This window comes from Pristis pectinata, chromosome 4 (assembly GCF_009764475.1).
Source record: "Pristis pectinata isolate sPriPec2 chromosome 4, sPriPec2.1.pri, whole genome shotgun sequence".
NCBI lineage: Eukaryota > Metazoa > Chordata > Chondrichthyes > Rhinopristiformes > Pristidae > Pristis > Pristis pectinata.
The window spans coordinates 111052570-111075981 of NC_067408.1; the positions used below are offsets into that span (position 1 = coordinate 111052570).

Sequence of the window (23412 nt, forward strand, 5' to 3'; positions counted from 1 at the left end):
AGCGAGAAGTGTAGATGGAGCCCATGAAGGGGAGACTGGTTTCCGTGATGTGCTGGGCTGTGCCCACAACCCTCTGCAGTTTCTTGCAGTCACGGGCAGAGTAGTTGCCATACCAAGCTGTGATGCATCCAGATAGGCTCAGCACATCATGGAAATCAGCCTCCCTTCCATGGACACTGTCTACACTTCTCACTGCACGATAAAAATTAGTAAGGGTCCACATCTGAGCTACATCAGCACCCCAAATTCCCCACCACCCCAGCGCACCATCATAATGAGGTAGATTGTGAGGTCAGTCTCTCTCTCTCTCGTAATTTCTTTCTCTCCTTAATCTCAATTTTCTTTTCCCTCACTACTGGCACAGGGAGCAGGGAACACAAACTCTGGGCTTTGGATAAGAAGTGCAGCATTGGGGGTGGGGTTGGCGGCGGGGGGTGGGGTGTAGGGTTGTGGGGGTGGAAGTTGTTGAGGAAGAACCCTTCTTGTTTACAACACCAGGGTTAATGACCTGGAGCCCAGTCACCTCCAGCAGTCATGGAAGAAGGGACAATCAACAGCTTCACAAGGAAGTAGGATCAGCGTTTGAGGTCCAGAGATGGAGACTGGGGTAATAAGACTGACTGGATTGCTCCAGAGTAAGCCAGGATGAACTCCGTGGGTCAAATGGCCTCATTCTGTGCCATTACCCTGAAAGCACGTACCACCAGGCTCAAGGACAGCTTCTATCCCGCTGTTATGAGACCATTGAATGGTTCCCTAGTACAATAAGATGGACTCTTGACCTCACAATCTACCTCGTTATGACCTTGCACCTTATTGTCTGCCTGCGCCACACTTTCTCTGTAACTGTAACACTTTATTCTGCATTCTGTTACTGTTTTCCCTTGTACTACCTCAATGCACTGATGTGATGAAATGGGCAGCATGCAAAACCACTTCTCTTCCCTTCTGCTCCCTCTCCGAGGCACTCCTCTGGACTTTCATCACCTTGCCTGATATCCTCTTATGCGGATCAAAACTTTGTTTGATTACGAGTTTGTGGACTGATCCGTCCAAGGTGCAAAAGATGCACGGCTGCGAGTTGCCAAATCCAGCTGGAGGTTTGGTCACATGACCCCAATCTGCCCCGCCCTCATCCGCTCACTCTAGCTCACCCTCACACCACACATGGCAACACCACACCTCTTTGAATGGAGGACTCTCCACTTTCATTCGAGCAACCGATTTTCTGTTATCAGTATTTTAACTCCAATAAATGAAAATGTTCATTGAAAGATCACAGGAGCACAATTTTTTTTTCATGTCTCCCTTGATTTGTCTTCAGGGTTTTCATTTGGAGAAATAACTCCCAGAGCTTCCTGGGACAATTACGGTACAAAGAAAGGGGAGCCCCATATGGCTGTATAATGCCCAGACCCTGGAGTAAATCAAAAGGGTGCACCCAATATTAGACATAACTTTAAACTGCTTTGGAATACAGTGATTCAAAGAATACCAATACTGAATGATAACAGGCCCTTGGATAGCAATGTATCATTTTTAAAATGCCTTTGTTGGAAAGGGTGCAAAAAAGATTCACTGGGATGTTACCAGGTCTGAAGGGCATGAGTTATAAGGAGAAACTGGGGCTTTTTTTCTCTGGAGCATAAGAGCCAGGGGGGTGACTTTATATTGGTATAAAGTCACCCCTCCGCCCACTCTAAGGTTAGACCACACTTGTCCTGTTCTGGTCGCCTCATTATAGGAAGGATGTGGAAGCGTTGGAAAGGGTGCAGAGGAGATTTACCAGGATGCTGCCTGGTTTAGAGAGTATGTATTATGAGGAGAGACTAAGGGAGCTAGGGCTTTACTCTTTGGAGAGAAAGAGGATGAGAGGAGACATGATAGAGGTGTACAAAATATTAAGAGGAATAGATGGGGTGGACAGCCAACGCCTCTTTCCCAGGGCACCAATGCTCAATACAAGAGGGCATGGCTTTAAAGTAATGTGTGGGAAGTTCAAGGGAGATATCAGAGGAAGGTTTTTTACCCAGAGAGTGGTTGGGACATGGAATGCGCTGCCTGGGGCAGTGGTGGGGGCTGATATGTTGGTCAAATTCAGGAGATTACTAGATAAGCATATGGAGGAATTTAAAATAGAGGATATGTGGGAGGAAGGGGTTAGATAGTCTTAGGTGAGGTTTAAAGGTCGGCACAACATTGTGGGCCGAAGGGCCTGTATTATGCTGTATTGTTCTATGTTCTATGTTCTATAAAATCATGAGGAGCATAGATAAGGTGCCCCAGGATAGGGGAGCAGTCTTTTTCCCAGGGTAAGGGAGTCTGAAACAAGAGGGCATAGATTTAAGATGAAAGGGGTGAAATATAAAGGTGACCCAAGGGGCAAATTTTTCACACAGAGGGAGGTGGGTATGTGAAAGAAGCTGGCATATGAACTTGTAGAAGTGGGTACCATTACAATGTTTAAAATATATTTGGACAGAATAATGGATAGGAAAGGTTTAGAGGGATATGGGACTAGCTCAGGAAGATATGACTCTATGTCAGTAATTAAAAAAAGTTAACATTGTGGTCCTCTGCCAGAAAACACAAGTTTTTTTTGATCACAGACTAAGATTAGATGAATGTTTCTCTAGGTGTTCCAGTCTCTGTAACAGCTGGCAATCATTTCAGCTCAAGTGATTGTTCTGTCAAGTAACAATTTCAACAAATTCCATTTAACTCTACCTCATGGCAAGCTCTGTGTTTGCCTCCTGTTCTCTTATCGCCACAAGGAGAGTCTCACAGTGAATTATTGACTTTTGGGTTATGTCTGTATGAACCGAAAGTGGGGAGGAGGGAATGAAGATCAATGGCAGGGAATGAGAGATGGACTGCAATCTGGGCTCCATTAACACTCGAAGATTAAAATAAATAGATTTTTCTCTTTTATCTTTTATGCAGCCGTCCTTCAAGTGACAATTTCTCTGGGCAAAGTGGAACTCAGTGTGGGAGAATCCAAGTTCTTCACCTGCACAGGTACGTTCAAAGTTTACTGCTGTCTACCGAGAGGTTTTGGTTGACTCTGCCCAGATAGGCCGAAGCTTAAATCATTGATCGACACTCCCTCTCAGGTTAAGTGGACACCCACCAGGTGGAAAGTGGGTTCAATATTTCATATTTTCTCATGTCATTGGAGGCCATTTGGCCCATTGAATTCATGCTAGCTCTCAAGGTAATCCCATTCTTGCACTTATTCCCTTGTAACATATTCTCTCAAACATGCCCATCAACTCCACCTTGATCCTCTTACTACCTATCCACACAGGGATATTATTATGGTTACTAGTTAACTGACCAGCATGTCTTTGGGATGTGGGAGGAAACCGGAGCACCTGGGGGATATCCACATAGTCACAGGGAGAACGGGCAAACTCCACACAGACAGCACCAGAGGTCAGGATGGAACCCGGCTCGCTGCAGCTGCAAGGCAGTAGAGCCAACCACTACTCCACCGTGTCACCGAGTTGTGTGGTTTAGACAAATAAGCACCTCCTTGCCAATTTACAGAGCTGAACTTGTCCGCTTGTTTCTCCATTTTGTTCTGCTCTGAGGCTGGGTTATGACAATATAAGCCATGGAATAGGATGTAGTCCATTTTTAAACTTGATGAGATAAATCTTCCACTCCACCACCAGTGTTTATATCAGGACTTATCTGTGTTTCCACACACAACTCCCCCTTCCCGTCCTGGTTTGAGCTTAAGGTGACAGTGGCATCTTCCTCCCAACCTTGAGCTTCACTGGAAAACTCTTCATAATCTCCTCACGGAGTTCAACAGGCCAGTCCGATCTTACTCAGGCTTCCCAGTTCTTACTTAGGAAAATCCGGCCACTAATTCTGCACCAGATTAAGGCTGGCAAACCATTGCAAACCCATGAATGGAAGGAGTTAGTTGCTGGGGTGAAGGTAATTTAATTTTATTATTTATTTTACATGCAATGTTTTTAATTGGTCTTTAGGGTCTGAATGGTGTTTTAAGACCATAAGACATAGATATTGGAGCAGAATTAGGCCATTCGGTCCATTTAGTCTGCTCCACCATTCAATCATGGCTGATTTTTTTCAACCCCATTCTCCTGCCTTCTCCCTGTAACTCTTAACTCCCTTACCAATCAAGAACCTATCCATCTCTGCCTTAAGTAGACCCAGTGACCTGGCCTCCACAGCCCTCTGTGGCAACACATTCCACAGATTCACCACCCTCTGGCTGAAGAAATTCCTCCTCATCTCAGTTTTAAAGGGACATCCCTTTATTCTGATGCTGTGCCCTCAGACAAGATAGGATAAGATCTCTTTATTAGTCACATGTACATTGAAACACACTGTGAAATACATCTTTTGCAAAGAGTGTTCTGGGGGCAGCCGGCAAGTGTCGCCACGTTTCCAGAGCCAACATAACATGCCCACAACTTCCTAACCCATACGTCTTTGGAATGTGGGAGGAAACCAGAGCACCCGGAGGAAACCCACACAGTCACAGGGAGAACGTACAAACTCCTTACAGACAGCAGCGGGAATTGAACCCAGGTCGCTGGCGCTGTAATAGCGCTATGCTAACCGCTACACTACCCAAGCAGGTCTAGGTGTTGCTTAACTGTGAGTGTGACAACCTGTAATACTACCATAATAGACAGCTGAAGATCTGGGGGCAGAGGCTCCCCAGCTGTAAGAGCTGTGAAGTGAGAGCAGCTGGCCGTCAGTACTGAGACAGCCCCTTCACTATGCTGGACAGTGGTGAGGTGCTGGGGACTGGGCTTCCCATGGGAAACTGTGCTAGGGGCCACACAGAACAAAGCATGTAGCTCCTTGAGGGACAGCTAGGTATTGATCTCAGGACAGCAGAATGTCTGCCTCAATTGCTCCTCTGTTTTTTTGTCATCGCACCTCATTTTGTGAACTGCTTGTCCTCGGTTCCCCCTGACTCTGGTCCACACTATGGAGCACAAGATGAAGAAGGAGAGAGTTGAATGCAGCTCTCTGGCCTACACTGGACATTGCAGCATAATGCTAGGTTTGTTTACTGGCTTAACAACGCATGCTGTTTGGTTTCTCCACACTCTCTCACTGTCCACGATCCTCCCCAGCCAGACACTTAACCTGAAGAGCTCCCGTGTTCAACCATACGAAGACCTTAAGCATCTATATTGTCCAGTTGATTTGCTGATGATTGCATTTGGACAGGTACATGCATAGGAAAGGTTGAGAGGGACTTGGGCTAAACATGGGCAAATGGGACTAGTTCAGATGGGCACAGTCTCAGAATAAAGGGATGTCCCTTTAAAACCGAGATGAGGATTATTTGTTTCAAATATTAATATTTTAAATTAATTTATATCAAATATTTTTTACATATTTTAATTATTTAAATATATTTTAACTCTTTCTAGATGTGTCTAGTTGTCACAGAAATTTCAAAATAATGGAAAGGACCTTTGAAGGCAGGCAGCTGTCAAAAGGTCATCAGGTGGTCAGGGTGGGGCCTCGAGATACACTGCCTGAGACCTACTCGCCTTTGGTGGACTGCTCCATGCCACCACAATGGCTCGAGGCCAGTCAGAGCTGTGTAACCTCAGAAAGTTCGCATGGTCACAGAAGTAAGGTGGGTGTGGGCCAACTCAAGCATAATCTGGCCCATTGTGGGGTAACAAGATATAAGAAACAGCAGTTTTAAGTTTCCTGAGGAGTTTCCGTCTCCATAATGAGGGGTTTTATCAATGTAAGGAAGGATATACTGCTGAGGTGTTGATCGAACCTTAGTTGGAATATTGTGAGCAATTTTAGGCCCCGTAACTGAGGAAAGATGTGCTGGCCCTGGAGAGGGTCCAGAGGAGCTTCACAAGAGTCATCCTGGGAATGAAAGGCTTAACATATGAGGTGCGTTTGATGTCTCTGGACTGTACTTGATGGAGTTCAGAAGCATGGGGGTGGGGGGGTTCTCACTGAAACCTACCAGATACTGAAAGGCCTGAATTGAATGGACATGGAAAGGATGTTTCCATTAGCAGGAGAGTCTAGGATCTGAGGGCACAGCCTCAGAATAAAGGGACGTCCCTTTAAAACTGAGATGAAGAGGAATTTCTTCAGCCAGAGGGTGGTGAAGCTTTGGAATTCGTTGCCACAGAGGGCTGTGGAGGCCAAGCCATTGGGTGTATTTAAGGCAGAGATTAATAGGTTATTGATTGGTAAGGGGGGTTAAGGGTTACAGGGAGAAGTCAGGAGAATGGGGTTGAACAAAAAAAATCAACCACGATTGAATGGCGGAGCAGACTCAATGGGCCGAACGGCGTAATTCTGCTCCTAAATCTTATGGTCTTATGGCATCTTGATCGGCATGGACCAGTTGGGCTGAAGGGCATTTTTCCGTGCTGTATGACTCTATTTTCTTCGGTTGCTGGTGCTTTGTCCAATTCGTCTGTCTCAATGGCATTGGCGCCTCTAATTTGCCTCAGGTCACTGAGTATTCTCATTGGGAGGGTCCCCTGGCAGTTGTGACCTTCTCTGTGGCAGACAGCAGGGAGACCCCTCAATGTCTGAAGAGCTGCTTCCTAAATCACAGTGAGGCACAGAGGACATGATCTTTCACCTTATGGCAACCTCAAGAGCAACGCAGGGAGCAACATCAACCGCTGTACGTAGCCCTTTTTCAAGCAGAGCCTTTGGCTCTGTCAATCAAAAGGGACTTCTGAATCCTTCTCAATTTTGACTGCCGTTAGAAATTTGCCTCCAACTAACATCTGCTCCATGATGGCATGCAAACTATGATCCTATCCAACAGATCCAATCTCAGTGCAGGTTGGTCTTCAACAAGACTGCATCAGCATTCCAACACTTTTCCCAGTCGTGCTTGCCACAATACTGCATCTCACCTCCAACAAACTTCCCATTGGAGTGGAATGAATCCATGGTACAAATGGAAAACTGCTCACACTACATTGCTTCCAGTCAAGAATCAAGGTCAACCAAACCCCAGTGCTGAGGTGCAACGTCAGATGATGCTTGCGTATGTAGACGTTCAAAGGCTGTTCCAGGTCAGCACTGACTCACGCAATGAAGCATATGTGAGGAGGGATCTGAGACTAAATGTCCACAAAGCATGGGTCCTCTACCATCCTGCCTACGCTGCACAACACTGCCCCCAATGGTAAAGGTCAACAACAACACCCTGGAAAATATGGACCGTTTCCCATATCTCGGGAGTCATCTCTCAACGAAGCCAGATATCAAAGATGAAATTTATCATTTCCTTCAGTACACCAGCACAGACTTTGGCATTTGAGGAAAAGAATGTTTGAAGAGTAAGACATCAAACACTGAACAAAGCTATGGGGATGCAGTGTTCCCTGTACTTGAGATCCTTCCAAAATATGAGCTACCTCCAGTGGACTTCTCCAAGCATGCCAGACATACCACCAATATTGCCTCTGCATAAACCTCCAAATCTACCAGTAGGATAAGTAAACTAACATACCCAGCATTGGGGCCATAATTATATTCCATCAGCTCTGTTGAGCACATGATTTCCGCCCTCAAAATAGATGTTCTACTCTAAATTCCACCACGGCAAGAAGTGGACGAAGGAAAAGACTCAAGGATATTCTTGAACTCCTTGAAATGAACATGGAACATAGAACAGTACAGCACAGGAACTGGCCTTTCAGCCCATGATGTTGTGCCAAACTAATTAAGCTAACTACTCCTAATTAAATTAATCCCTTCTGCGTGCATATGGTCCATATCCCTCCTTTCTCTGCATATGTGCCTATCCAAGAGATTCTTAAACATCTCTATTGTATCTACCTCCACCACCACCCCTGGCAACGCATTCCAGGCACCCACCACTCTCTGTGTAAAAAACTTGCCCCATACATCTCTTTTGAACTTACCCCCCTCTCACTTCAATACACGCCCTCTAGTATTAGACATTTCGACCCTGGGAAAAAGATTCTGGCTGTCTACTCTATGTATGCCTCTCATAATCTTATAAACTTCTATCAGGTCTCCCCTCAGCCTCTGCCGCTCCAAAGAAAACAACACAAGTTTGTCCAACTCCTCCTCATAGCACGTGCCCTCTAATCCAGGCAGCATCCTAGTGAACCTCTTCTGCACCCTCTCCAAAGCCTCCACCTCCTTCCCGTAATGGGATGACCAGAATTGAATGTAAAAAAAGATGCAACATTTACACTGACTCCTGAGAATCCCGTGACCACTCAAAATAGTGAAGAGCGTGCAGGATGGTTTTGAGAACCACGATCAGGAACACAGAGAAGCCCAGTGTAACTGTCATAAAGAGCAAACTACCTACCCCAAAAATCATCTGCTGCTCTGCCAATAGCATTAATGGGTCCATATTAGCCTCATCAGCCACCTCAGAACCCAGAGGACGGGATAGGAAGAGATCAACCTCGATCGTGACGAGCTGCAGGAGGAGACCTTATAAGTATCTGTGTGCATTTATATTGTGATTCTATTGGACACCAGGGTCTTGCAGTGTCTCTGCTTCTCAGGCAATGTAACGGTTTCACAGAGAATACATTGGCAGCGACTCTCAGCACGTGAGCAGTCAATGTGCTGTCTTGTAAATAAACCTCTGCCTCTTTGGATATATATTTGTTGTGTCACAACACATTCTGAACCTTGTGAACATGTTGCACACATATACATTCTCATTAATCTAATCACCTTTGTAGATGAAAAGGGAGAAATTATCTCATTCATTAGTGGAATTGACTGATGTTGAATGGAAAGATTATATTCCGAATGTTACATCGGTTAATCTGCTGCTTAACACAACATGTTAAAGGTGATCAGACAGAAGCATTAATCGTTTATCCACTGTTTCCATGATCCGCCACTCTTTCATTGATATTTTGATCTATCTCATGCCTTTGTTAGTCCTTGGCATGCCTGCTCCACTCCTGGGCAAGCTGTTTATCTTCCATCTGCTAAAATTAGTCACAGTATGTGCTTTTTGCCATCCAAACGTCTATGCTGGAAGCATTAATGTAGAAGATCTACTCCAATGGAGATGTCTGTTGTAGCTCAGTTGATACAGATCGCACCTCCGACTCCAAAAGTTCTGGTTCAAAACCTTCACTGCTTTACTAAAAGAGAGCTGCACCTTGGAGGTTCCACATTGCTGTTGAGATGTTCAACCAAGACCCTGTGTATTCTATAAGGCGAACAAAGCAGATCACCTGAGCAGTGGAATTAACCAGGGTGTTCAAGACCCAGTCATCACCCCTGTACTCATTCCAATCACCTCCAGTCCTGTACCCCTCATCGATCTTTACATTCTTCCAATACTGGCCTCTTGAGAACCCCAAAGATAATCACTCCACTCTCAGTAGCCTTCAGCTGCCAAGGCTCTGAACTCTTGAATTCCTCCCCAAACCTCTGTTTCCTCCATAAAATAAAACCTACCTCTCTGACCTGTCCTAAGATATCCTCTCAGATCTCAGCATCGGTATCAGTTTGATGATGCTCCTATGTAGACCATGGGACATTTTGTTACATTAAAGGTGTGATAGGCATGACCTATCACACCTATTATTTTTAGTATCAGTATCAGTATCAGCATCAGTATCAGTTTGATGATGCTCCTATGTAGACCATGGGACATTTTGTTACATTAAAGGTGTGATAGGCATGAGTTGTTCTATTATTTTTTTTATAAAATTATAAACCTGTTATGTCTCCTCACTGGCTCAATTCCCAGTTAAGCACTCCCATTCAATCCCATTTCCCCATTCTTCTCAAAGCCTTGTGACTCCTGCTCTTTCCAATTCCCTTCTGAAGGTATTGAGTTCTGCTCCTGATCCCACCATCGCCACAGGCAGTGAATTCCACATTAAACTACCCTCTGCAAAAAAAAAGATTTTTGCTCACATCCTTTTACTTCTTGCTTTCATCCAAAATTTCAGTCTGTGGCCTCTGATCTTTGATTATATGTTCATGAGGGTAGTTTCTCTCCATTTATTCTATCTGCACCATCTGTGACCTTAAACACCTCTAGCCAACCTCCTCTCACCCTTTTCTCCAAGGAGAACAAGCCCAGCTTCCACAGCCTAACCGTGTAGCTGAGGTCCCTCATTCCTGGAACCATTCTAGTTAATCTTTTCAGCAATCTCTCCAGGACACTGAAGTGTGGTGACCAGAACTGAATGCAAATCTGCATTTCTGGCCGAACCGGTGTTTTATACAGGTCCTTGTAACTTTCCTGTTTTGTCCCAACCAATATTGTTAAAACCAGATTAAGTGGCCAGCTACCTTGTTGCTGTTGGTGACACCTTAAAGTTTCTGTCTATATTACACAGCTCAGAAACATTTCTCTGGCTGTGATGTGTTTTAGGACATGTTGAAAGATGTGATGAATAAATTCACAATATTTATGATGGTTTGTTAACAGCGCATTGTCCATCCAGCAAGTGGTGGTTTAAGTCAAAGTCCTGCTCTAAAATGCAACACCTTCCTCAACATCTTGATATTTCAGAGCCATTTTCACCTAACAAAGATTTTCCAAAGTTCAGTCAGTGCAGTAATGTTGGAATCACAGCAGCAAACAGGAACCAGATTGCCTATATTAGTGATACTGATTGAAGGACAAATGTTGCCTACAAACCAGGGAGAACACTGCCCCCCCCACCCCCCTACTTCTTCAACGTGGTGTCATCGGAGCCTTTGCTTCTGCCTGAGGGAGCTGATGGGGTATCTCATCCGACAGGGCAGTGATCGTTTACGAGTGCACTGGTGAACCAAGCCAAACTGGAGCTGAGGCTCTGCAAGAGACGTGAGCTCGACAACTTCCTGACTCAAGGCAAGGGTTCAAACCATTAAGTTCTTCCGGAACCCTGGTCTGCTGGATTTTGGAGTTATGACTCTGTTTAACAAAAGAAATAGGAGCAGGAATAGTGCCATCCAGTCCATTCTCCACCATTCATGAATACCATGGTTCACCTTCCACCTCATTTTCCTGCACTATACTCATATCTCTTGATTCCTTTCATGGCCTGAAATCTATCAATCTCTGTTCTGAATGAACATAAATACTAAACTTCCAAAGCCCTCCAAAGTAGAGAAAGATAAGATGAGGTATCTTAATTAGTCGCATGTACATCGAAACACACAGTGAAATGCATCCTTTGCGTAGAGTGTTCTGGGGGCAGCCCGCAAGTGTCGCACACAGTGAAATGCATCCTTTGCGTAGAGTGTTCTGGGGGCAGCCCGCAAGTGTCGCCACGCTTCCAGCACCAACATAGCATGCCTGCAACTTCCTAACCCGTATGACTTTGGAATGTGGGAGGAAACCAGAGCACCCGGAGGAAACCCACACAGACACGAGGAGAACATACAAACTCCTTACAGGCAGTGGCCGGAATTGAACCCAGGTCGCTGGCGCTGTAATAGTGTTATGCTAACTGCTACACTACTGTGCCTGCCTAGGATCACCACCTTCTGAGTGAAGAAATTTCTCCTCATCTCTAAGATAGCTATATGCCGGTGTTATAACACTCTTGAATGGACTTGTACGATAAAGACAAACTCTTGGTCCCACAATCTACCTCGTCGTGGCCCTTGCACCTTATTTGCCCACCTGCACTGCACTTTTCTGTAACTGTAACACTATATTCTGCATTTTTTATTGCTTTTCCCTTTGTACTACCTCGATGTACTTGCTTTTTGAAATGATCTGTCTGGATAGCATGCAAAACAAAGTTTTTCACTGTATCTCGGTACATGTGACAATAATAAAGCAATTACTAGTCTTAAACAGCCCACCCCTCATTCTGAAACTATGCCCTCTGGCCCAAGACTCCTCAGTCAGAGGACATCTCCAATGACACTGAACCTTGGATACTGAAAAGCCTGGATATAGTGGACATGGAGAGGATGTTTCCATTAGTAGGAGAGTCTAGGATCTGAGGGCACAGCCTCAGAATAAAGGGATGTCCCTTTAAAACTGAGCTGAGGAGGAACTTATTCAGCCAGAGGATGGTGAATCTGTGGAATTCGTTGCCACAGAGGGCTGCAGAGGCCAAATCATTGGGTATATTTTAAGGCAGAGATTTATAGGTTGTTGATTGGTAAGGGGGTGAAGGATTACGGGGGGAAGGCAGGAGAATGGGGTTGAAAAAAAATCAACCATGATTGAATGGCGGAGCAGACACGATGGGCCAAATGGCCTAATTCTGCTCCTGTATCTTATGGTCTCGTAGTCTTATGGTCCTTCCTGCATGTCAAGACCTTCAAGGATTTTGTAAGTTGAACACTTCTCAAAGAGCCTCAAAGAATGTTTCTCCTTGAACCAGCAGCATGATAACCTTTGGCTAATGGGATCATTCTCTGTACCAAACGGCTGTCCATCCACCTACAAAACCTCTGAACTTCTAAAGTGGCTTATTACATGAAGAGCTGCAAGATGTTTCAGTGAACGTGTTAAGGCGCCACGGAGTACATTTGATAAATTAGGGCAGATGTTTGAGCAATGGGGCACATGGCAGGAATCAGCAATTTGTCACAAATAATATTTTACCTGCTAAAATTAGTCACAGTATGTGCTTTTTCCATCCAAGCTTCTATGCTGGAGGCATTAACATATAAGATCCACTCCAATATAGATGCTAATATTCCAGCTGAACCCATTATAAAGTCGATCTGATTGTCATCAGTCTTTCTGCAACGTGCAGTCATTCAACAGAGTTCTTCAAAATCATGAAGTTGTGATACAGTAAATAATCCTAGTTGGAGAGGAGAGCAGCCAGTGAATGAATTAATAATGTGATTGGCAAAACAAAATACACAGAAGATAAAAAGAGCACATTGAGTTGTTGTGATCACTGGGGAGTAAATGAGGGTGTGAGGGAGAATCAGTTACAGGGAAATAAGTGGGGGGATGCAATTGATCGGATTGGTCTGAGAGCTGGCATAGACCTGATGGGCTGAAAGGCCTCCAGTTTTGTTTGGGAGTGTGAGAAGAATGAGACCTGGAATATGTTGCCTGAAACGGCAATGGAAGCAGTTTCAGCAGTAACTTCTGAAAGAGAATTATGTTATCTATTCCAATTTGTCGTTACAGAATCCAGTCTAAGATTTTGCCAGTGTTCCTGTGGAGTGTCATTGTACACCTCAATATATTAAATATGCTACATAAATTTGTGTTTTAATTAAGCATTAACAGCTGCATTCAAAATATGAGGAAATCTACTTTGATAAGTGGTGAGAGATTGAAAAGGTCTTTGGTGTTCAGTGGGACCTGGGTGTCCTTGTACACAAATCACGGAAAGTTAATGTGCAGGTGCAGCCAGCAATTGGGAAGGCAAATGGGCTTCATTGCAAGAGGATTTGAGTGCAAATATAACGGTGCTTTAGTGCAATTATGTAGGGTCCTGATCAGACCTCACCTGGATACTTGTGCATATGTCTGGTCTATCAAAAGAGAGATATACTGAATGATAGAGAAATGGAGGGCTATGTGGGAGGGAAGGGTTAGATAGATATTAGAGCAGGATAAAATGTTGGCACAACATTGTGGGCTGAAGGGCCTGTACTCTGCTGTAATGTTCGGAAGATCGAATTCGAAGGCAGAATACAAGGTGAATGGCAGGACTCTTAGCAGTGTGGAGGAACAGAAGTATCTTGGGGTTCACGTCCATAGATCCTTCAAGGTTGCCACGCAGGTTGATAGGGTTGTTAAGAAGGCGTATGGAGTGTTGGCCTTCATTAGATGGGGTATTGAGTTCAAGAGCCGCAAGGTGATGTTGCAGCTCTATAGAACTCTGGTCAGACCACACTTGGAGTATTGTGTTCAGTTCTGGTCGCCTCATTATAGGAGGGATGTGGAAGCTTTAGAGAGGATGCTGAGGAGGTTTACCAGGATGCTGCCTGGATTGGAGAGCATGTCTCATGAGGATAGGTTGAGTGAGGTAGGGCTTTTTTCTTTGGAGAGAAGGAGGATGAGAGTATACTTGATAGAGGTATACAAGATGATAAGAGGCATAGATCGAGTGGACAGTCAGAGACTTTTTCCCAGGGCAACAATGGCTAACACGAGGGGACATTATTTTAAGGTGATTGAAGGTATAAGGGGGATGTCGGGGTAAGTTTTTTACACAGAGAGTGGTGGGTGCGTGGAACACGCTGTCTGCAGAGGTTGTGGGGGCGGATACATTAGGGATATTTAAGATACTCTTAGATAGACACATGAATGATAGAAAAATAGGGGGCTACGTGGGAGGGAAGGGTTAGATAAATCTTAGAGCAGGATAAAATGTCGGCACAACATTGTGGGCCGAAGGGCCTGTACTTTGCTGTAATGTTCTATGTTCTATGTTCTACTTGCAAAAGAGAGAGTGCAGCAAAGGTTTGCCAGATTTTTTTCTGGGATGAAGGGAATTAACCAGACTAGATGAAAGGATGAAAGGGATGACCTACCCTGGCTGGGGTGTCACCTCAAGGCAGAGATGAGAAATTTCTTCTCCCACAGAAACTGGTAATTGGTTTATTATTGTCACCAACACAGTGAGAAGCTTTGTTTTGCATGCCATCCATACAGATCATTTCAAGACATAACTATATCAAGGTAGTACAAATGGAAAAGCAATAACAGAATGCAGAATATAGTGTTGTAGTTACAGAGAAAGAGCAGTGCAGGCAGACAATAAGATGCATGGGCCACGACAAGGTATATTGTGAGAGTTCATCCTTATCGTACACAAAGTCCGTTCGATAGTTTTATAACAGCAGGATAGAAGCTGCCCTTGAGCCTGGTGGTACGTGCTTTCAAGCTTTTGTATCTTCTGCCCAATGAAATGACCGGGGTGGAAGAGGCCTTTGATTACGTCGGCTGCTTTCCCCAGGCAGCGGGAAGTCTAGGCAGAGTCAATGGAGGGGAGGCTGGTTTTCATGATGGACTGAGCTGCGTCCACAACGCTCTGCACTTTCTCGTGGTCTTGGGTAGAGCAGTTGCCACAACAAGCTGTGATGCATCCGGATAGGGGACAATGGGAACATTCTGAATTTCCTTGGCCATAAGATGGTGAATCTTTGGAATCCTCCACTCAACAGGGTGATGAAGGCTCAGTCACTGAGTATGTTCTAGATAATGATCAAGAGACTTTTGGAGGGAATCAAGGGCTGTAGGTTTAGTGCAGGAAAGTGTCAATAAGGTGATAGATCAGCCATGATCTCATTGATCAGAGGAGCAGGAGCAGGGGGCTGGATGGTCCACTCCTGCTTCTACCTCATGTTGTAACCAAAGTGGTATTTATTGGAAACCAGTAACTTGAGGCAAAGTGGTTAATTTGCTGATTTATGTTATGAGGACAGTAACTGAAGGCTTAATGAACTGGTGACATGACTTTGAATGCAGGCTGGCATGTTCATAATCCAAATATAGCAAAGTAAAAATGGGATGAGAAACTCTCCTCAATATTGGCATGGTGAAACTACCAGATTGTTGTAAGGAAACCACAAGGAAGATCCACCGTCCGTATCCAGTCTGGTGATTCCTGACCCATCAATGCAGTTGACTGATATGGTAGAGCAAGCCCCGTAGTTCAGGGGGCAATTAAGGAATCAACTCAACACTTAGATCCTGAAAATCCAAAAAGAAAACTGCAGATGCTGGAAATCTGAAATAAAAAACAAAAGTGCTGGAAACACTCAGCAGGTCAGGCAGCATCTGTGGAAAGAGAAACAGTTTCAGGTCTGGGACACTTCATCAGGCACTGCAACGAAAAATGCACACAGCAAGCTCCCACAAGCAACTGTCTAATAGTGAGAAAATAATTTTGTCGGTGATGTCATGCGCTGGATGTATATTGACCAGGGCGTTGGGGATAATTCTGTTGTTCTTCATAATGCCAAGGTGGAATCCAAGGGGAAGATATGTTCTTGGTTCAACATCTCATCTGAAAGACTGTACCTCCAACTGTGTGGTACTCCCTCAGGCTCGAATTTTGCAGTCAAACCTCCAGAGTGAGACTTGAACCCACAATCTCCTCGGGGCCAACAGCTAAGTGACATCAGCCTGCAGCTCACCAGCAAAATCCCAGCTGAAAATGAGCTGAAGTTCTACATGGCCTCTTCCAACTCTGAATGATGAATGGATAACTAAGGCAAGAGCACGGGGCTTGCTCTGACCTGACCTTCCTCGGCCTATTCTGCCCCTGACCGCCTTACTCCTGGGAAACATGACAGCACAAGATCCCAGTGATGTGACAGCTCCCCAAGAGATGGCAATGCCCAAGCCCACCTTTATTAAGCACTGCCCCAACACCCTGCCCAGTCCAAAGAGAAGCTAAAATATATATGCTTGTGTGTAAGTCAGTCTGTATCTCAGACTAAGCTCCCAGTTAGGTATTCTTCCAACATCCTGAGTCGCTATTCATTGGCTGGCATGACCACAATGGACCAAACAGCCTCTTTTCATTCCATAAATCTGTACAATTTTATGATTACAATTCTATAACATTAATTAGATTTCAATGCACTGTAGATTAATAAATTGTATTTCCAATCAATGAAGTAGCTGATAAAACCCAAGCCCTAAAGGGACACTCTCCTGTTATTGTTTGCAATCTGGGGCGATTTCTGGTCTGTATTTCCCTCTGTTACACATTGCACAGATTTCAATTTATGCCTGTTGTATGTGCTATAATGAGGTTGCTTGCAGAGCAAGTTCCCACTGTGCCTCTCCTATTTATGAGATTGTGTTATGAACGTAACCTTGTAGTTCATTTCCCCGTGGTGCCTTGGAAGAAACTGATTTTAATGAAACAACAGTTAGCTTGTAAAGATAATTACTTTGATAAAACCAAAAACAAAAAAAAGACACAATAGGGATTATTGTTTAACAGATTCAGTTAGAAATGAAATTTAATAAATTCAAGCTATTTAAAAAAAAACATATGAGCTGATCTTCCAGTTCACTGACCATGAAGAACACTTGTTCTAAAGAATCTTTTTCTGTCTCTTTAATTGCTTCATACAGACTAATTCTGTCACCTCTGTGTTCTGTTCATCCTTCCATCTTCCTCATTCTCGCTATCTCTCCCTTGAACATTGCAGATTTTTTTTCTTATCAATGTTTCAAAGAGACCACTTCTAAACCAGAACTTCACTCGACATAAAGTTGGGCTGAAGCAATGGATCTAACATTAGATCACTGATTTTGTGACTCATGTACCTGTCCACCCATGGCTGATAGTCATCCCTCAATCAACATTGCTAACACATGCTATCTAACATTAGGGATAACTTACTGACATTGGCGATGACTTGCTGCGGGCGAATTAGCTGTTGCAATGACAAAAAAACTGATTCAACAATTGACCATGTGGTTATTGAGAGGAGACAAGCTGCAGACTGCAAAGAAATATTAATGGACTAGTCAGTGGACAAAAGAAAGGCAAGTGAAATTCATTCTCCAGATGCTGGTAGAGCTTCTGTCTCACAGCTGCTACAACCTGGGTTCAATCCTAACTCCCAGCGTTGTCTCTGTGGAGTCTGTGTGTTCTCTCTCCCTGTGTCTGCGTGAGTTTCCTCCGGGTTCTCCGACTTCCTCCCACATCCCAAAGACATTTTGGGATGGTAGATTAATTGGTCGCTGTAGATAGCCTCTGGTGTGCAGTGAGGGGTAAAATCCAGGGGGAGTTGATGGGAATACAGGGAGAAGAAAATAGGATTAGTGTAAAATGAGCGGTTGATAGTCGGCGAGGACTCAGTGGGTTGAAGGGTCTGTTTCCATGCTGTATCTCTCTCTGACTCTAAGACTGAGGTCATGGATTTAGACTGGGTAAACAAAGCAAAGGGATACACAGTAAATCTGAACAGATGAACCAGAAGCAGGAGTAGACCATTCGGCCCCTCAAGCCTAATCCTCCATTTAATAAGATCATGGCTGCTCTGATTGTACCCTCAACTCCACGTTACCCTTTCACTCCCTATCTTATCAAGAATTTATCAACCCCCCTGCAGTATAAGTATCCAGAGAATCTGCTTCCACCACCCTTTCAGAAAGAGAGATCGAAAGAATCACAACCTTGTGAGAGAAAACATTTTGCCTCATCTCCATCTCAAACGGGCCACTCATTTTTAAGCAGTGATCCCTAGTTCTAGAGCAAACTGCCTCTCGAATTCAATGGGTCGAGCAGCATCTGTGGAGACAAAGGGATGTCCATATTTCAGGTCGAGACGCTGTATCAGGACTGAGAGTGTAAAGGGGAGATAGCCAGTATAAGGATATGAGGGGGAGAGGTGAGGCAGAGGCTGGCTAATGATACGTGGATAGGTGCCAGCTCCTGCCTCACCTGTTGAGTCCCTCCAGTAGGTTACCGCACTGCCTTCTGTGTGAAAAAGTTGCCCCTCAGGTCCCTTTTTGCAAAATGTTCTTTGTGGAGCAGACCTGTCCTTGCATCTGAACAATTGTGTACTCACAGGCACTCCTTTCTGATTGCCACCATCACTAGTCTCAGAGACAGCCATGGATGGTTAGGCTGAGGCAGGAAGTCAAAGTCAAGTTTATTGTCATATGCACAAGTACATGTGTGCACAGGTGCAATGAAAAACTTACTTGCAGCAGCATCACAGGCACATAGCATCAGATAAGTAGCATTCACAAGAAAAGCATAAATTAACAACATAAATTATACACAATTATATTAGAGAAAGATTGACAAAGTCCATTGTAGTGCGAAGTGGTCACAGTGTTGCTCTACTGAGGTAGTGATTAGAGTTGTGCAGATTAGTTCAAGAACCACATGGTTGAAGGGAAGTAGCTGTTCTTGAACCTGGTGGTGTGGGACTTCAGGCTTCTGTACCTCCTGCCCGATGGTAGCTGCAAGAAGATGGCATGGCCCGGATGGTGGGGATCTTTGATGATGGATGATGCCTTCTTGAGGCAGCGCCTCCTGCAGATACTAACGATGGTGGGGAGTATTGGGCAGAGTCCACTACACACTGCAGCTTCTTACGTTCCTGCACATTGGAATCACCGTACCAGACCATGATGCAATCAGCCAGGATACTTTCAACAGTACATCTGACAAGGCACCTCACTGATGGCCAACCAGCATGAAGCCTGAGAATGGATATGCAGTAGTTTCCCCCAGTGGAAGTGCAACCCTGATGCAGAACGCAGACTCAGACTGGGATCAGTGCACTAACAAATTTGGGCTCCAGCTGCTCCTTTGCTTTTAGAGTCATAGAGTCAGACAACATGAAAACAGGCCCTTTGGCCCAAATCATCCATAGCAACCAAGATGCCCATCTAAGCTCATCCCATTTGCCTGCATTTGACCCATATCCATCTAAACCTTTCCTACCTTATGTCTTAAGTTCCATAGCAACACTATGACCACTTTGACTACTTTGCACTTCGGTAGTCTTTTTTTTGTTCTACCTGTTATTTGTATAATTGTGTACAATTTATGTTTAATTTATGTTTTTCTTGTGAATGTTGTGTCGCTGATGCTATGTGCCTGTGATGCTGCTACAATAAGTTTCTCATTTGCACTTGTGCACACATGTACTTGTGCATATGACAATAAACTCAATTTTGACTTTGACTTTATCCATGTACCTGTCCAAGTGTCTTTCAAATGTAATTATTGTACCTGCCTCAACCACTTCCTCTGGCAGCTTGTTCCACATACTGACCACCCTCTGGGTGAAAAAGTTGCCCCTCAGGTTCCTATTGAGTCTTTCCCCTCTCATCTTAAACCTATGCTCCCTAGTTGTTGATTCCCCAGCCATGGGAAAAAGACTGTGTGCATTCACCCTATCTATGCCCCTCATGATTTTATGCACCTCTATAAGGTCACCTCTCAGTCTCTTATGGTCCAAGGAATAAAGTCCCAGCCTGCATGAACCATGTGAATCTGGCCCATTGTCCTTCAAAGCTTTACCCAGCTCGGAAGTATCTGTGTTACAATGTGCTACCATCTCCGCATCCTCATATTCACAACCAGAATGGAGAGTCCGCACAACGAAGTCAAACCAAACACTCAGCGCCAAGACATACCAGGCGTGACCTGTGTATCATTCACCAATATTGACCAACTAATTACTCAGGTTTTGGTGAATGATTCTACCATTCATATTTTAATTACCTTTCACTCTTTACAGCAGATAAAGTTTTGTAAATGATGAAAAGGTTCTGATGAAAGGTTGTGGACTAAAAACATGAATTCTGTTTCTCTCTCCACGGATGCTGTCTGACCTGCTGAATGTTTCCAGAATTTTCTGATTTTATCATAGACACATGAATATATAAGATACTAAGATAAGGCATTTATTTATTAGTCACATGTACATCGAAACACACAGTGAAATGAAGGGAATGGAGGGATATGGGTGATATGCAGGAGGAGGACGTGTGGTATAAGTTGGCATCAAGATCAGCACAACATCGTGGGCCGAATGGCCTGTCCAGTGCAGTACTGTTCTATTGCTCACTGAAAACTTGTCCCTTTAAGACACTGAAACTGTAACAATTTAATGTTATTTTATGGTGTGGTGGGGAAGGGAAGAGAAGGGAATCAAAACAGGAGGATGTCAAGCAATTGCGTGAAAGATGAGGTTAATACACTAGACAGAGGGAGACAATGGCATTGAATTTCTGACACTGACAGAACTGTGCTCTTTTTATTACTATTGTTATGCAGCAGAGATTAGTTTCAACTTTGCAAAGTTCTTTGTTCACCACTGGATATTGTTCCATGAGAGAAACTGTAATTAGATCCAACGAACAACAGCAAGTAAAGAGATGAGAAACAAAGAAAGGTCACAATTTTCATGGAATGCAGTTACAGAAAATAAAAGACTTGGGAGTCTGTTGCAGTCAATTTGTGTGAATTTTTATCACATGGCAGTCCTGACTGCTCCGATATTCACCTGGAATTATCAGTCATCATTCCCTATTGTAATGGAGAACTCGGTAGTTTCTGTATTGCTGGCACCTCGGCTGGAGGTGTGTGGAGGTGTTTCAGAATCTTTTCCATTGCCTTTGAGTCCAGGGAGGTGTTTTCCACAGTTCTTGCTGATGCATAGATGCTGCCTGACCTGCTGAGTTCCTCCAGCATTTTGTGTGTGTTGTTGTGGTGAAATGATCTAGAACATAGAAAATCTGCAGCACAATTCAGGCCCTTTGGCCCACAAAGTTGTTTCAAACAAGTCCCTACCTAAGAAATTACTAGGCTTACCCATAACCCTCTATTTTTCTCAGCTCCATGTACCTATCCAAAAGTCTCTTAAAAGACCCTATCGTATCAGCTTCCACCACAGTTGCCGGCAGCCCATTCCATGCACTCACCACTCTCTGAGTAAAAAACTTAAACCTGTGTCCTCTTGTGGCAACCATTTCAGCCCTGGAAAAAAGCCTCTGACGATCCACACGATCAATCCCTCTCATCATCTTATACACCTCTATCAGGCCCCCCTCATCCTCCGTCGCTCCAAGGAGATAAGGCCGAGTTCCCTCAACCTGTTTTCATAAGGTATGCTCCCCAATCCAGGCAACATCCTTGTAAATCTCCTCTGCACCCTTTCTATGGCTTCCACATCCTTCCTGTAGTGAGGCAACCAGAACTGAGCACAGTACTCCAAGTGGGGTCTGACCAGGGTCCTATATAGCTGCAACATTACCTCTCGGCTCCTAAATTCAATTGTATGGATGGCATGCAAAACAAAGTTTTTCTCTGTACCTCGGTGCATGTGACAACAATAAACCAATTTACCAATTTAAGTGGTCTCTGGGGAGAGGTGCAAAAGTATTGTCCCATTTCGCTCACCCCAGTATTACATCAGGTAGTTTGTTACTCAAATTACATGTTGTAGAGATCTTAGGAAACACAGAGAAACAGAAGCAGGAGCAACACACAAAAAATGCTGGAGGAACTCAGCAGGTCAGGCAGATTGGGCAGACCCTTTGTGAAGGGTCTTGACCCAAAACGCCGACTATTCATTTTCCTCCATAGATGCTGCCTGACCTGCTGAGTTCCTCCAGCATTTTTTGTGTGTTGCTCCAGATTTCAGCCTCTGCAGCCTTTCTTTGTGTCTCCAAAACAGAAGCAGGAGTAGGTTGTTCAGTCTTTTCCAGCCTGCTCCACAATTCAATATGATCACGGCCAATCCTCTATTGCAATACCATATTCCTCCTCTCCCTTGACAACGTGATGCCTACTTTCTCTGGAGATTTATTGATCCCCTTCTTAAATACAACTTGGCCTCCACAGCCCTCTGTGATAGCAATGCTACAAACTTAGCATCTTCTAAGTGAAGAAATTTCTCTTCATCTCAGTGCTATATGACCTTATGTCCTGAGGCTGTGACCACTGGTTCTAGATCTCCCCCCTCTCCCCATCCCACTGCCCAGCTGAGAGAAACATCCTCTGTACATCAAACCTGTCGAACCTTGTCAGAATTTTGTATGCTTCAGTGAGACCTCTTCTCATTCTTCGAAACTGTGGTTAATACATTCCTAGTTGACCCAATCTCTCCTCGTATAACAGTCCCACAGACATCCAGGAAACCATCTGGTGAAGCTTTGTTGCACTCTTTCTACACCAAGATATCCTTTCATGGGTAAGGAGACCAGGACTGGAGTCATAGAGAGAAGCAGAATGGAAACAGGCCCTTTGGCCCATCAAGCCCACACCAACCATCAACTACTCATTTACACTAATCCTACATTGATCCCTTTTTTATTCTCCCCACATTCTCATCAACTGCACCCAGCTTCCACCACTTACCTATGCACTAGAGATAATTTACAGAGGCTGATCAACCACTCGGGGGAAACCCACGCGGTCACAGGGGGAACGTACAAACTCTACACAGTCAGCACCGGAGGTCAGGATTGAACCCGCATCTCTGGTGTTGTGAGGATGTGGCTCTACCAGCTGCACCACTGTATACTAATAATCCAGGAGTGGTCTCACCAAGTCCCGGTATAATTATAATATGATGAAGGTCTCTGATGTTCTATAGGAGGAATGAACAGGCTGGACCCAGGGAGATGTTTCCATTAAAGTGAAGTCTAGGTTAAACAGTTCAATGGCATTGTAGCACCAACAATGAACTTTAAGATGTTTCCCTGATTTCTGACTTAACATCACATGAGTAGTCCCTGTATTCAGATGCAAGAGGATCCCAAGATACAAAATCTAAATACTAATGATGCAGGAAGTCCAAAATCAAAACAGGAAGTGCCGAAAATACTCAGCAGTTCAGGTGGCATCTGTGGAGAGAGATGCTCAACCTCTTTAAATTAATTGAATGATTCTTTGTGGTTGTTGCTCAAATGTGTTGCCCAAATGTAAGTTTAATACTCAGATACCAACACTGCAGTAACTATGCAGTTCTACAGTAAACACC

The 23412-nt window shown here is 44.3% G+C and overlaps 1 protein-coding gene across 3 annotated transcripts in view; it reads left to right on the top strand.

The window, feature by feature from the left end:
- LOC127569802 (neural cell adhesion molecule 2-like) overlaps nt 1-23412 on the top strand; it is a 1233142-nt gene that overhangs the window by 890840 nt on the left and 318890 nt on the right. For all 3 annotated transcript variants that reach the window (XM_052014709.1, XM_052014711.1, XM_052014712.1), the window contains exon 2: nt 2944-3018. In XM_052014709.1, coding sequence (XP_051870669.1) covers nt 2944-3018 — 75 coding nt within the window. The remainder of the gene's footprint in view (nt 1-2943; nt 3019-23412) is intronic.